Raw genomic sequence first — 17,000 nt, 5'->3', positions numbered from 1 at the left:
TACTGAATACGTCATATCTTTTGATTAATCGTTCACTACATAAATAACTATGAATACCAACTGTCAGAATGAGTAGTCAGAATAGCGACGGTTATCTCGTAATTAGTTCCAAATCACTGAGCCAAGTTCTGTCCAAAACTTCAAATAGGCCTAAATGATGACAGACATAACACAGCAATTCGCTCGTAATCAATTAATTAAGACGACCAACAGATACGCGAAAACTAATTCATGACAGTTCCCAGCACCAGGCTAGTCAACGACAAAAATCGGCGAATTCCAAGCTACCATCAAGTCCCGTCGATTTGTCAGCATACTATCGATTGAAGGGCCTCTTAGCAAGTCTTCTGTCGGATTCAGATCGGCCTCCTTCCTCAAATTCCGCCATTTCACTTGATTTTAGCCACAGCTATGAAAACGCCAAAACCACTTTCAAAATGTCATTCGCGCGAAGAAACAGTTTCTTGACATCCTTGTTCACAGGTCACACTTTCCACCCTATCTCCTTCACGCTTCTATACGCCATAAACAGCCCACATTTTAGTCGGTCTCTCAAAGCTGAGTAAAATAAAGATACATTATTAACTAAGTTCAAACAAAGACTTCTCGTCTTAGTAGAGGAAATAATTAACAAAACACAACCCATATACTTAACACACAGTGCAATTGCAATGTTAAACACAGTTATCGGCTGACACATGTATAACCATTCAGAACAAAACATCTACGATCGCCACCACACGTTGTGTGGCTATAGGTAAATATGTTTCAATGAAAACTATAACTATAAAATCTTTCACCGCAAAATCAATGCAACTACCAATGCGGAAATGGAAGCATTACCGTTAAACGCGTAATGTCGTTTCAGTAACTAAACACTAAAATATTCTTTTAACATATTTACAGTAATTTTATATACTACTAGTATTTAAATATGGTAAATAATAACATACAAGGAAAATACAAGGGAAATAGAACAAGCAACGAGAAAGTGACAGACCAATCAGAAATGTCACTAGATACCGGCCTCTTGTGGCTTGGTACGCCATGATACTTGAGGCGGAACCAGTCAATACGATTGGTTTTGTCAATTCTAGCAGCAATAACCTTTACTGTTTGTTCGGGTTTTGCTTCCCATCTCATCTCCAATGTTACTATAGGTGGCGCTCTAACGATGTAGTATCTTATTGTTATTACCATGTGGATACATATATTTTTCATGTTATTTAACCATAACTTCACTTCTTTTTATCGGATTTATTTCATTGTTGTATGTAATTATCAGTATTTATTATCTTTAGTTATGTTATCAAGATTGCGTAGTAGTAGCCAAATTTCCTATAGATTTATGCTGTTTTCGTGACGCAAAGAAACACACTTTGGCCTGTATTCAGCCATTTCTATCAGTTTACATAAGTGTATTCTCCCTGATTGGCTCAATTAAAACAACCAATCATATTAATTGACGCCAAGGATTAAAATTCTAAGGTGTGAATCCACCCTTGTCTTTAAATTGACAAAGAGTGTTAATTAAGACAGACTTCATCCGTTTTACTCCAAGTGATACATTGTTCCAAATCGTCCTAGCGTATGTAGTTTTCAACTAGCTCTATCTCGTTGCTGTACAACTGAATAAATGCGTGTTCACCATTAGAACATTGCACACTGGTATACCGTCTACTGCTTGATGTATCTACAGTCTATCTGGTGAGATTTAAAGATCCTATACTGTTTGTGGCAGTTTTCCCCCACAAAATTGGTGCCGAGACCAGGATTCTCAACCAGACCTCTACGACTCAACGTCAGATCACAGCAAGCAATCATGCCAAGAACAGTTCAACTCATCCAGAAGCGGGATAAAGCTCGGACGCAACTCCGAAGAGTCCTCGAACCAGTTGAACTACTAGTCAATCAGTTCAATGAGCTACAAGACAAAGGGACCACTCATCAAAATATACGCGTGCAGCAAGTGACGATAGAAAGAAAACTTAACGATCTCATCGCCGCTAACAAAGCAGTCATGGACGTCGTCGATGTTGACAGCCAAGAATTCAACGAAACAGAGTCGTACGAAGTCGATGTCAGCCACCGATGCACCCGACTCACGCTATTCTTGGAGGAACAAAATGCGACAGCCCAACGCGGTCAGCAGACCCAACGCGAGCCAGTCCAGCAAACCCAGGCAGCTAATCCGCCGCAACATTGACATAAATCAATACAATTACCCCAGCTCAAGATACCGACGTTCTATGGCGATTCACTACTATGGTCTTCATTTATTGACAGTTTCAATGCCGCTATTCACAACGATACGCAAATTCCACTGGTTCAGAAGTTTTCTTATTTGCGTAGTTTCACTGACGGAGAAGCTGGAAGACTAATCGACGGACTCCCGATCACCGAAGTAAACTACACAATCGCCTACGATCTCCTCAACAAAAGGTATGGACAAACCCAAGATATTATAAACGCTCACATGCGATCACTGTGGAACAGACCCGCACCGGAAAACAACCCAGCAAGCCTACGCCACTTTCACGATGATCTAGAAACGACCATCAGAGCATTAAGAGCCCTTGGACGTGACGAACAAAACTTCGGCGAGCTGCTAATACCAATGCTGTTAGACAAGTTACCTATCGATTTCCAGCGACAGTTAACGCGTGCGAAAGGAAGAAATGCGTGGACACTAACAACACTCAACGAAGCTATGATTAATGAGATAAGTGTACTTTCAGTCGGTCATGAACCCACTATGTTTCAACCCGACACTTATCAACCAACCGTCTCTGCGTTCCGTACACAGGTAAATCGAACCCCAGTCGATAAATGTAACGAGACCAATCCTCAGAATATATCTGCCTTCCACGGATCTTCACAGCGACGTCCCCCGAGACAGTCCACGACGCGATACTCGAAAAGGAAGAATTACCAAAACTGTGCTTTCTGTGAGGGACCACACAAGTCGCTCAATTGCACAACGTATAACAATTACAAAGATCGCATAGACATTGTGAAACGCAACTCGTTGTGTTTCAATTGCCTCGGCAAGCACGCAGTGCGAGCATGCAGATCCCGTTTTACGTGCAGACAATGCCAAGGTAAGCACCACACGTCATTGCATACGGACAATAGCAATACAACTTCAAACCCCAAATCATCCGAAGTGAACGTCCATTTCTCGCATGCTACTCGTAATTCTGAATCTCGGATTCAATCGGATCGAAGAACATATACTACGCCTGAGCCCAAACTACGCAGAACTCTGCTGAAAACAGCTAAAATTCCTACATCATATAATGGAAATACTTTACCCGCCACAGTGTTATTTGATGAAGGGGCCGACCGTAGCTTTGTTACCCAAGGGTTCGCCAACAAATTACGCGCTAACGTTCATTCATCAGAAGTTCTCAATCTCAAGGCGTTTAGCAACCCGCGTACCGGATATAAAACCATCCCGCGTACTACATTGAATTTACATAAGCGTGATGGTACCACCGCTCCTATTGACTTGCTTTACGTCAACGAAATATCCGATGATCTGATGAACAATGTCACCGCGGAGATTTTACAACTGCCGTACCTTCGAGAATTGGAACTAGCGCATCCCATTTCAAGCGAACCAACGATAACAATTGATATTCTCATAGGAGTCGACAAATACTGGGATTTCGTTGGTGACCACATAATTCGTGGTCCAGGGCCTACAGCTGTTTCATCGCCGTTCGGCTACCTGCTTTCCGGACCAACACCCACTGGTGAACCTCGATCATCACGAGTGCAAACTTTCCACATCACCGCGTTGCCTTCAACCCAGGACCAACTGGAAGCAAACATTACATCGTATTGGGATCTGGAAGCCATCGGTATACGTGACGCGATAACCACTTCGGACGAATTCACTAACAATCAAGAGCAGTATAAACAATACACTGACAATTGTTTATCACAACAAGATGGCAGATTCATCGCTAAACTACCATGGAAGGCGAATCACAACCCTCTGCCTACAAACTACAAGTCGGCAGAGAAACGCACACGTAACATGATCCACAAATTACCACGTGACATTGTCAGTATTTACGATAAGGTAATTTCTGACCAACTAAATCGTGGATTCATTGAAGAAGTCACCAACGACAACCCATCCGTCGGTCACTACCTGCCTCATCGTTGGGTAAAACGTAACAGTGTCACCACACCGATACATGCAGTACCCGATGATGCAACGGACATTCCGAGCAATCACCGCGTGTTAAACCGCCGCTATCAACACATTGCTTCACTCCAACGCACTTTCTGGAAACGCTGGTCGGCGGAGTATCTTACCGCTCTTCGAGAAAGACACCTACTCACCACAAAAGGCGTGACAAATAACACAGTCAAAGTCGGTGATATCGTGTTAATTCACGATGATACTCGGAAACAAATCAACTGGCAAATGGCCAAAATAACGCAACTGTTTCCAGGCAAAGACGGTATTGTTCGTGTAGTCGAGCTCAAGACGCAACACGGGATGACAAATCGAGCCATCGCAAAACTATATCCGTTGGAATTAAATGCCGGCGTCCCGACGAACACGCCTCCGCTCAACGATGGGGATATCCCCAGAAGTCATGTGCACGACTCCAGTTCCAGTTCAAAGAATCGAACGCTTCTTATACAACGCAAATCGAATCACGCAGACACTTCCCGTTTTCAACAAAAGCAGCGAAAGGCTTCTGTGTTGGCTAACAAACGCATTAATATGCTTATCAAGAAAGACCTCGTCTAAGGACATAAATGAGACTTTTATATAGAAAACAACACTTTCTTCAAACTTTATTGACTCTTTAGTTATGTGACTAATCAGTCTCATTTGTCAACAAGTAATGTATAACTATTGTAAGCATTGCCTTATCGTACAATGACTATTTGATGACATTATTATTATTATAGTTCTAGTAATAATTTTCGTATTTTCTTTTCAGCATTTTTTGATTTATTCTAGTATTTAAATAACATTCATATCGTCCACATATGCCTTGTATCGTACAAGAGTATCTTCTCCGCCCCCGGGAGTATATTGTTATTACCATGTGGATACATATATTTTTCATGTTATTTAACCATAACTTCACTTCTTTTTATCGGATTTATTTCATTGTTTTATGTAATTATCAGTATTTATTATCTTTAGTTATGTTATCAAGATTGCGTAGTAGTAGCCAAATTTCCTATAGATTTATGCTGTTTTCGTGACGCAAAGAAACACACTTTGGCCTGTATTCAGCCATTTCTATCAGTTTACATAAGTGTATTCTCCCTGATTGGCTCAATTAAAACAACCAATCATATTAATTGACGCCAAGGATTAAAATTCTAAGGTGTGAATCCACCCTTGTCTTTAAATTGACAAAGAGTGTTAATTAAGACAGACTTCATCCTTTTTACTCCAAGTGATACAATGTTCCAAATCGTCCTAGCATATGTAGTTTTCAACTAGCTCTATCTCGTTGCTGTACAACTGAATAAATGCGTGTTCACCATTAGAACATTGCACACTGGTATACCGTCTACTGCTTGATGTATCTACAGTCTATCTGGTGAGATTTAAAGATCCTATACTGTTTGTGGCAGTTTTCCCCCACATATCTAGACTAACAATGTAACAGGAATGATACAACTGAGCCATTAAACCATTTAGGTTGTTTGACATAATATTAATACTAAATTGAATCTACAACCAAAACAATGTGTATGTCTGCCCCAGACAAGTGAATATGTCACATTAAACAACCGTCATCGAGATGATGTCTTGATTGAACCGAAAATTATCTATCTAGTTTGACTATGTGTTGACAAGACTTGAGTAAATTTCAACATCTACTGTCCCGTGACCCAAGATTGTAAACAAATAAAATCCCGCCACAGTATATATATTACCGGACCTCTCTTGTGTATTAGTCACTTCCAGTCACTTATATAGTCCGTTACAAGCATTTGACTCTAGAATTTGACCTTGGATACCCAGTGTGACTTTGTGGCACTCTGTATGCTGGGATCCAGGTGTGGTAGACCATAGACCCTGGGTCTATGGGTAGACAGACCAATTGTTGCTTTGTCAGAGATCGAACATCATAGTGATACACCTGGATGTTTATTTTCTTTACATTAGCTGTACGGCCCCCATACCAAATGTGAACACCGGCATGTCCTCCTTGTAGATACGAAGGGCGTGCAGATAGCAATGGTGGCTTGCATGATACACAAATAAAACGCAGGATCACTTAAAAGCTCACGGCCGCTCGAAAGGGTACCACTTATCATTAGTTGGTCTAATTTTGGTAATTTGAGCATAGTTTGTCACTTATCTCCATTAGACTGAAGGACAATAATTGAATCGAATCAGTAACTGATCTCATGACCATAAATCTACTACCTAAATAAAAAACCATGGTTAAAACGGTGCACATCGCCGACAGTTTTTTGAACTAACATTCTCAAGATGTGTTACGGATAAATTATAATTTCTGTATAGCTTTAATTGTGTACATTCGTACACTTTTACATTCATTTATTCATTCATTTTGAAAAGTAATGTTACGACCTCAATGTTTTTCACTTGTCGAAATCCTACATTTTCTGCACTCTTCACTGAAGGTATATTGCTAGCATTTATTATGGCTAATGGTACAACACCTTCATTTAATGACATCATACACATCTTGGCCAGTCCTATACTATATATACCCGTCCCTCGGTAGTTTGGCTCGCAGTGCCCATAACCTAATTCACCACACTCTTTAAAGACGCCCCATGAAATCGGCAAACCACCTGACTCAAATATAGAAAGGGATTTTTGGTACTTTAAAGTCTCTTGAAGGTTGGGTAGAGGCGTCCTGTTGTTGAATCTCCATCGTTCTTCTATCAGAGGGATATGTTCATTAGTAAGACTAGCAAAATATAATCCATCCGGAAGTGGTTTATCGCCGATTCTCGCACAATTTTCGTTATTTTCCATTTGGAACAAATGCCAAACTTTGTGGTAAATCATTTGAAATCCTCTTGCAATGGCAACATTGTGGGTAACTTTGAAACAAGATATTGGTATCGTTTCAAATACAATCTGTTCTTTGTTCCAGTCAATCACTCCAGCTGTATTCAGAACTGCTTTCAGTCTTTTGTTATTGGTGGAGAACATGAAATACGATCTATCAAACGGCGACACGTGATAGTTGTTTGCAGCCCCGACTACAGTTGTTGGGTTACAAATATCATCTGTGTAGATATCCATACACGGCCACGCGTTTTTGGTTAATACGCTGTTTTTAATCATCCAGAACACAGGATGACAATATGGCATCCACTTGTGCAACGACTCTATCAGAATATGTAAATTGTTCATAACGACAACTGATGCCATAATTTTAAAATATAGAATCTGAAAAAAATAGAAATAGTTAAAACATCTCACAATTCACTCACTCACTCACTCATTCACTCACTGTGCAAGTACGTTAAACACGCATGTCATTAATGTAGATAATCAATGAACTATGTAAACTAACTGCACATATTTCGTAATGGGAACAGGGGAACATACCCTTACTTTATAATGGAATATTCTATAAAAGTTCCGGAACGTGTATTACAGAATGTCTGAATATGGTACACATGTGCGTGAGTGTTGACCTTTTAGAATTTTTAGTAATTGTTCTTGTAATAAGTATCCTGAAATCGTGGTTGGTGGCCCATCCTCACTAGGTCTACGTAATGCCTTACTTTTAAATATTTCTAACCCCCAAAATCAGATATGACTAACATTGTGTTACAGACAACTTAATGGGCAGGGTGTCGATCCATTCGTCCAATCCTGTAACCACTGCAATCGTGCCGAGCATTTGTGTTGTTTTTTAACATAGTGAAACTTCAGTATTTTATGGGTAAAAATAGCCAACATCACATAATATAGCACTTAACTAAAGGCACAATATATAATGATTTTTAGTTAAATATGTCGTTTGCGACAATATGAGCAAGGTGAGAAGGTATGTTAGTATTTTTTTTCCATCCATTTGCTTGTTAGCTTTGCACTAAAAAAAACAACATGTCGACATCGAGACAAAATAAATTTCATTAAAAGTGTGAATCTCCATTTCCTTATTTACATTATAAACAATGTAAAACGATGCCTTACCGTTCATGTATTACTCTGCAATTTAGGTCAGACTTTTATAGTGGACAAAGCTGGTTGTGAAATGTATGTATTAAAGCTAATGGAACATTTTATATACAAAATGCATTACTAAAAACACAGATTGAGACAATAGAATAGTAACAAGTCCTAGCGGTATCCTAAAAAAGTAAAAAATAAAAAAATAAGCGTTGCAACGTGTCAGTAGCTATTGTCATATTAACTGCATCAACACGTATAAACTGTTTTCAGTTACGCTACACTCATTCTATTTTTGGTCTAGCGATGACCTTTTTCTAATTTTCTGGCTCCACGTGGTATCAACTGACCAATGAAAGAACATATTTATTTATAGTTAAAATATTACTGCAAAGTTGTATTTTGCATTCACAACTGCTAGGTGATAATCACATGAGCACTTGTCTATTTGTGACATTTTGGTGTGTAGTCAATAGCTTAAATTATTATTTATACATTATAACAGTCATAATTGTACTTCTTATAACAATACCAGCATAGGTTGAATATTGACAATGTATTGATGAACTTACCCGTAATGGTCAATCAAAATTAGGCATAGGTTCTTATGATGTGCACATTTCCTTTCTTTGTTCACATGAACACGAACATGTTGCTGCAGTGCAATTCTGATACAGTAGATACGGGCGATGATGCCACATATAGACAGAGCGGATTTAGCGGCCCCGATGAGCACATATTCAATGGAACATTTAACTTACTCTTTTACACCAACATATTAACTTTTTTTTTCATACTAAGGGGTACTGGAAACCACTTTGATTACAATCGTAATAACATACGTGTTCGATCACATGGATAAACTTTTGCTGAACATCTACGACAAACTAGACGAAGAATCGTTTTTATCCGATTTCACTTCATTTTAATTCCAGTGGACATAACATTACACGGGATTGGCACGAGACGGCGCCATCCGATCTGAATGGAACGTTTCGACTCAGTCGTCCATATCATGGAATTTAACAGTGTAACTAATTTATTCTCGGGGCGGATGTCCGGAAATTTTCACCACCTGGCAATCATCGCAGTGGAAACAAAAGCCGAACACTTTCAGAAAACTGTACTTTGGGATGGTTGTTGAGACTCCATCGAACAGTGTAACAAGATTAGCCCTGCGTGTACAACATATATACATTTGGTTGTTCAGGATTACTACAGAGTTGAGTTTTCTCGAATTTATCTATTTTCACTGGCACTTCGCGCAGCGTTCCACAGTAGTTCGCGCAGAGCCATAGAAATGCATGGTGTAGTGGTGCGCGTCTTAGCAACGTGGAACGTCTTGTAGCTCCTCCACGAGCATTGAGCTTACCAGGGGGTGGGGGATTGGCACGAGAAGGCGCCATCTGATCTATATGGAACGTTTCGACGTCAGTCGTCCGTATCCCATCGTCAAAGCAAGATGAAATAATTTCATCCATTTCTTTACAGAATAATCCTCAAGAAAACTTAGAAACATTTCATAGAAAAATACAGGCTATAAAATTATTTTTATTGAAAAAACAATTCAACCGACGACCAGTTTGACGCCACATTTTATTGCTGGAGCCCGAGTTCCACGCGTGATTTCATTGCGTTCAAAACTGTTCTATTTCAAACTGCGCATGCACACACACTATGGTTTCTCGAAATTCATACTAATTAGGTAACTTGTCACTGATAAAAGTGCAATAGTACTAGAGTGAAATATAAACGTGCCTGTGCATTCTCTATGAATTTCGTAACTTGCTATGATCGTGGTACAGAGAAAACCTGTGCTTACTGTCAACAGTTAGCTGGAGTCTGATCAAAAACGTGTCTCAAAAATATCTTTACATCATGATTTTTCCGATTATTTGTTCAGCTCGTAACGATAGAATCAGTCAATTTAGAACTAACATGTATGCTATCGGGAAGTATTTTGGCACAATTTTACTGAAAAGACGAGCTTTTTCATTGCTCATGAATATTGATTTATGCAAATGAGATGATTATTTCAACCAATCGTGACGTGCAACTCCCCCCCCCCCCGGAGCTTACTACCAAATGCGCGTAACATCTTCTATTGTGGAATCATTCAGTGATTCTATTATATATTTGTTGTGCAGGTTCTTACGTACTTATGTTCTACCCATACGTTTAAAAATTTACCGATAAAGAGCCATTGCTCGAAACGTCTAGCTATTTTTAATAGTTACTTAGGACTACGATTACCAAATATTATCTACTATATATCAACTAGTATTACGACTATTTTTACATGTAGTATCCTATTTCAGACTGCCTCCCAGCATAAAACTGTTGATACAGTTAAAAGGAAGCTACTTGGTGATAATTTTATAAGAATATCAACTGCGATGTGTCAACTTGTGCTTATTTCATGCATGTAAGGACACATTAATACGATCACAAACTAATTTAATTGTTTTGCGATTAACAGAAGGCCTATAACACAGCCTGATACTATATTACATATAGTTAGTGATATTGATTCCACTTGTGATCATTCATTGTCGTTTCTTGCTTAAAGCATTACGATTGTACATATATATATATATATATATATATTTACTTGATTGTGTGTTTTCCTATTAACGTTTGTTCCATACTAAGGGGCACTGTAAACTACTTCGATTACAATCGATTTCCTGGATTTTCTAGGACCAATGCCAAATAACACTATCAATTGAAATCTAATAAAAATCAATGGAAGAAATATGTCTAAATATTTAATGTATGCTATTTTTTTCCCATATTTGTAGCAGGAGAAATCAATTTAAAGGCCAATTTATTTGGGTAAAATAAATCTAAAAAACAAGACAATGCTGTTTGAAAGAACAGCAAGAACAAGCATTAACCGGGTTGCCAATGCGACAGTTGATGAACAGCAAACGCTATCATTATATAAGTTTGATACAATATTTTTAATATTTAATATTCTTACTGACCTGCATTCCTATATACATTAAAGTAGGATGGTCAGTGGAAACCAGTCTACACGAATCAATTCAAGGCGAGAGAATTCAGTAGCCTTTGATGCATTTCTAACACTTCTTACGGATACACGTCGCCATAGAGTTTTCAACTGGATTTATTCATATATTGTAACACATAAAGTAAATGTAAATATATATATACGTGATAGTACACTCGATGCGCTAACAGTGTCATCGACTGTTTCGTGTATACTGCACTTCTGTTCTCACATGTACACAATGCCCAAACACAATAAGTAATATGTATTATAATACGGTTTATTAAAATAATTTCAATTTTAAAACAAGACAAGCATGTAATAAAACTATACACGTGGATCAATATGGATGTTCAAGATTTGCACGTAATGCCGCTTCATACAGTAATGCCTTGCTTGGCGTGCAACAGTTTAATGTCTTGACCAAATGTTGGTTAAAATAGGCGACAATAGTACGATGATTGGCAAATATTTCAGGTTGAGTTACACGTGTTTCTCGTGGCGTCATGCAATAACAATAGTGTAAATAACTTCAGTTATACACACAAGCAGCTACACATTAATAAAGAAATACAACGTGGCAAAGCATGAAATACCATCTCCATCATGTTACTAGCATTTTGTTTTAATAGTTTAGTGTAGGAAACACCATGCGACATCGATATCGTTTATTAAGCGAGTCAGAGGAGTTCTGTGGTTTCATTTTGGAGCTGGAAACAATCGTAATTGTTGACAACATTATGACTGAAGATCATAGTGATATCAGTGTTATAACTACACAAGGTTCGTTCGCAATCTATCGTTGATGGCGTGCTACCTCTTTCCATCGTCGAGTACTTGCAACCTTAATTATAACATTTTTGGCCACGTGACCCATTGTTCTTGTCGGTGGTTTATTTTTGTAAATCCACACACGTCTGTTTGTCTTTATTCGAATTTTAAACTCGCTAGAATTGCATTTGTATGTTAGGTGCAACTGCTATAGTTAACTCTGACATATTGTAAACCACTATCGTAAATCAGACTTTGTATTTAGGCAGAACAGCCTTTTTTCAAAGTACAAGGTCTGGTGTTGGCGCTGAGTGCTGAATATTTAAATAAGATGATTTATATTTCTAAACCCACTCTCACTCGTTACAACGTATTGTTAAAACAATGGAGACCAGTCAGTATTCTAAATGCAGACTACATTCTTTTTCAAAGGCACTGTCTTGTCGAATTAAACAAGTACTTTGCGATATTATACACAATATTACAAAGTTTCAAACAGATACATATTTGATAATATTCACTCCATATGTGATGGTATTGGTATTATTGCGCTCGATCATGGAAATCGGACGCGACATGATTGTTATTTAAAACTTCAATTGTCTTTGGTTTTGGTCAATTTATTGACCCTAATAAAGTAGAGATGCAGGTTCGTGGGCGCTTGGGAGTGAATTTTTTTTTTTGCTTTTTATCATCCAAACAGTCTTGGCTATAGACTGTTAAAATTTTGTAGAATTGTGAATCGTGGTACATACTCATAAAACGATTTTAAAATATAGATAACAGGTGCAAACATTCTCTATTTTGAATGCTCAGCAAGATTTAGCAAGGCTGTACATAACTAATAAAAAGGAAATATGGTGAAAAAAGGAAATGACGGGATTTCCATATTATGCACTGTATTTAACTTTTTACAAAACGATAATACATTTAAATTTGAAACTGTTACAGCCATTTTAATTATGAGAATTAGCAAACTTCTTACTGAGTGAAGTGTTATGCAAATTAGCAATTATCTCAGCTTCTTTTTAGTGCACATCCAAGCACTTTAAAAAAAAAAACCTCCTAGACGCTTTGACCTTTTGTTTTGAAATTTTCACAAATGATTGACAATGTGTTTATCTTCAAAACGCCGCCGGGCATTGTTTTTGGTTGAACAGTATTACAACAATCGTACAGACAACTAGCCCGGGTAGACAGTTTTCAAGACGGCACATTCTTCATAGTAAACAGATGTGTCTATACCAATTTTGACAGGAAACAGAAGCATTGTTTAGAAGCTAATTTTTTTTAAATCAATTTTGACCAAAGAAAGCACATTTTTGTGCATATTTCAAACTACAGTGTCCATACATTTTTTTTTTAAAATTCATACAATAATCTTTTCGAAAATATATAGTTTTGTGGACAAGAGAGGTCATCTTGGTTTCCTAATTAACTAATTAAAAAACCTGTCAGGTAAACTGCATCTCTACCTTAAACTAGTTTGAACTGGTTAACACAGTATTATTCATATTTATGCGAGGTACACACCGGTGGGGCGCTCTCTCTTGGTAGATGTTTGCCATCGAACCACTATTGCACATTAGAACTGAAAGTAATATTGATGGTATTCCTAAATTCCTAAACAAAATCGTTGACAAATTGCTGAGGTAAAAAAAAAAACAGCGCTGATTCTCCATTGGGAATTAGCTGGGATAATGTTAAGATTCTTGGCATCGATGTTACTGTCATGAATTAGTTTACGCGTATCTGTTGACCGACTTAATTAGCTGATTACGAGTGAATTGCTGCGTTATGTCTGTCATCGTTTAGGCCTATTTGAAGTTTTGGACGGAACTTGGCTCAGTGATTTGGAACTAATTACGAGATAACCGTCGCTATTCTGACGTATTCAGTACTTAGTGTGATTGGCTTTATGATTGAAGGTTATGCCCTAGAGTCTTAAAACTGTATTGTAATTGGTTAGAGTTTTGAAAATGAATAAAGAGAGTTTTGAGTTGGTCTTGGCGAGTACTCCAGAACAGACGCAGTCCTGGAGAGTCTGGGTCCAGTCCTGGAGAGTCTTGGGCGAGTCTTGGTTCAGCCTTGCGATAGTCTTGGGGATTTTTCCCCAGGGCGCTGTGTCTTATAGAGTGCTCGACTGATCGACTAAGACGGGAGCTGAAACGTATTTCGTTGTGTGTGTCTTATTTGACTGTAAAGCTTAAGTGACTTTCCCGATCCCGTACCTCAAGGGGTCGAGATATAGAGAGACGAGACGAGATTCCCCCTGACACGTGTGGAGAACCATAGCGAGAAGATTTTCCCCCTGATATTACAAATGTATAGTTTGAAATGGTTGAAAAGGTTAAATCAAAACTGGACCAGCGGGGCGCTTTGCCGCAGCCATGTCATATCGATGTCCAATCATTGTCATTAACCAGATGTCAACTACTAAATGTTTTCAATGACTCGTTTGTTTCAAACACCTGTCATTTTTTTGAGCAATATAAGAGCCTTTCACTTGTAATACATCTAGAGATATGTTTATTTTCTCTGAATAAACATCCGTTTTTTTCACTCATTATTTTTTACAACTTTGTAATGATATAATTATAATAAACAATTAATTATTATCTGTTTTCAGGGTCCAATTTCTTTGAATATTTAATTTAATGTCTTTAAATACTAACCGTACTGGTGTACCAATGAACATTAATGATATTTGTATTAAAACACTGTTAGAAAACATAGACTATAATACAAATATTTTATTGCTAATAATTTTACAGTGATAGTTTTAGTTGCATTATTCATCAAAATCAATCACTATTTCATTCTCAAATTTTGAATGAGTATCATGGCTATTACTGATACTTGATGAATTCAATTCATTGACCACAGTCCGCTTCAGAATACTGCTAGTGACAACTTGACTTCTTCATACAACAAGTATTTATTTTTGCACGTGTGATTGACAGTAAGGAAACCATAGCTTTCACTACAGGGTATGATGCAGTATCCATGCGGTCATTCAGATATGACTTCATTTTATTAGTTCTCTGGTAGTTTCATTCGATTATGACATTCCATACACAAGAAATAAGTATGGATATCACACCATACAACATGGCCTGTGGAAAATTATCTGATTGGCAATCGGCTAGCGAGTACATCTTTCTCGCATATTGTTGTCTTACTTTTTTGACGATATGAGTAAACCTTTTGTTTCACACTTGGTGGGTTTTTTTCACACGAAAAGATGCATTAATTACGTTATCAGCAAACGAAAAGCCACAGTATACCTCATGTGATCTTGTCGTCGCCCACGCATAATGGATAGTCTTGTATATACATCCACCCGTATTGCCAATGGAGTTCATTCTTAGTCTGACTTCAAAATATGTTTATATCGCGAGCACACGTGATGTTTTCTATTATCACTACTACTGCACATGCGCATACTGACATTGTTCACTAATTAACGCTCGTCAGCAATAGAACATAAGTTGGAAACAGGGCATTTTTCCGACAGTAGACTTGGGGACTCGAACGATTTACAACAGTACAAATCCACGAAGAAGCCATCAGTTCGTACATAATTAACCCGCCATCAGAATTCCTAAAGATCTCATTCCTATTCCATTCGGAACATAAAAGTAAACAGTGCTAAACACAATATTCATTTCATTAAAAACGACTGGCTGGTAATCTCTGTGTCGACTTTTTAAATTTTAGAAAACGATTTTCATTGTTTTTGTTAAATCCGCTATGTGATAATTAGGAAAAGCACTGTGGAACTGTGTGAATGTATGTGATATTAGATGACGCACCATGTTTCAGGTAGACCACATCACGTGACATTGATTAGCAGTAGTTAATTATTCAAGCTTAGTAGCGCGACCATTTTTGCGGTTCGTTTTATTGACTTATATCCAACAACATCTCAACGCATAAACTATTATTTTCACAAATACTACAATAATCAGTACTGTGATATTCATAGTCACGTACATCCCTTTTGGCACGACATAATTGACCTGTAAGTTCGAAGAAACGCATCTTTATTGGAGCCTAGCTTGAACTGTTCACTACAGCGTGATTTGCCAAAAAATAATCCATATTATTTTGAAGCATATTTATAATATACCCGGGCCTTTGAATCATAATAAATTGTCAATATATAATAAATGCTAGGCAAATAGTGTTGCTGCGACATTTACACTATTATTAATTTGACCTCGCTTATTTCACATGGACTAATGCAGAATGAGGGTTTTCTTGATTTTTTCTCACGTCTAGTTGAATACTGAGCTTTGGATATAAGTTTTGTCTATGTCTTCACAGCTTATACTATACAGTGTGTCTGATATGGGCTAAACCTCTACAAAAAATACAATAAATACAATGAACAAAATATGTTCAATGTATTAATTGTACTATTAGATTGCGTTCTGTGTTTACTGCATAGTGAATATTATTTCTTTTAACTATATTCAATTAGTTTTAAGAGAGTTTCATTATTATACTACCGAGTTCAGTACATCAGTACACCAGAACACTTGTTGTATGCTTAATAGAAAAGTATAATAATATAGAGCTTAGAGTTTAACGACCAGTCAGTCATAATGCTTATTAAGAGTACATTTCACAGCAATGAATAGGATGTTAATTAAAAAGATACATGCTAACACACTGTACTGTGTTTGTCCAAATATATCAGCTAGGACGTCATGCACATGTATACACGACAACACCTCTTTACTGTGTCGATTCACTTTTTTGTACTTGTAAACTCTTCATTATAGATCAGGTGGGATGTCAACGCTTGAAAGCATACCTTTACATGTTACTATATATTTTCTCCTATATGCATGTTGAATATATTTCATTTCCAAAATATTTTCATTTCCGAATGTACTTTTTAGGTGGTAGACAATTGTTTAACGTTGACATTATGTCGAAACCTTGAATTTATAGATATGTATGTTGTTAAACTTCACTGCAATGCTAAAGCATAGGTTTGATGTAATCCACGGAAATAACTAAATAAACAGTCAAAACTGAAATACTATTTCT

General features: G+C 37.5%; 1 protein-coding gene across 1 annotated transcript; it reads left to right on the top strand.

The window, feature by feature from the left end:
* Positions 1-2,476: 2,476 nt before the first annotated feature.
* On the top strand, positions 2,477-4,774 carry LOC146733772 (uncharacterized). Its single transcript, XM_085490943.1, has one exon. The coding sequence runs from the start codon at positions 2,477-2,479 to the stop codon at positions 4,772-4,774; it is 2,298 nt and encodes a 765-aa protein (XP_085347069.1).
* Positions 4,775-17,000: the final 12,226 nt, after the last annotated feature.

Source organism: Saccoglossus kowalevskii, chromosome 16, assembly GCF_978046115.1.
Source record: "Saccoglossus kowalevskii chromosome 16, keSacKowa6.1, whole genome shotgun sequence".
Classification (NCBI taxonomy): Eukaryota; Metazoa; Hemichordata; class Enteropneusta; family Harrimaniidae; genus Saccoglossus; species Saccoglossus kowalevskii.
This window is presented reverse-complemented; position numbering and strand designations above follow the sequence as displayed.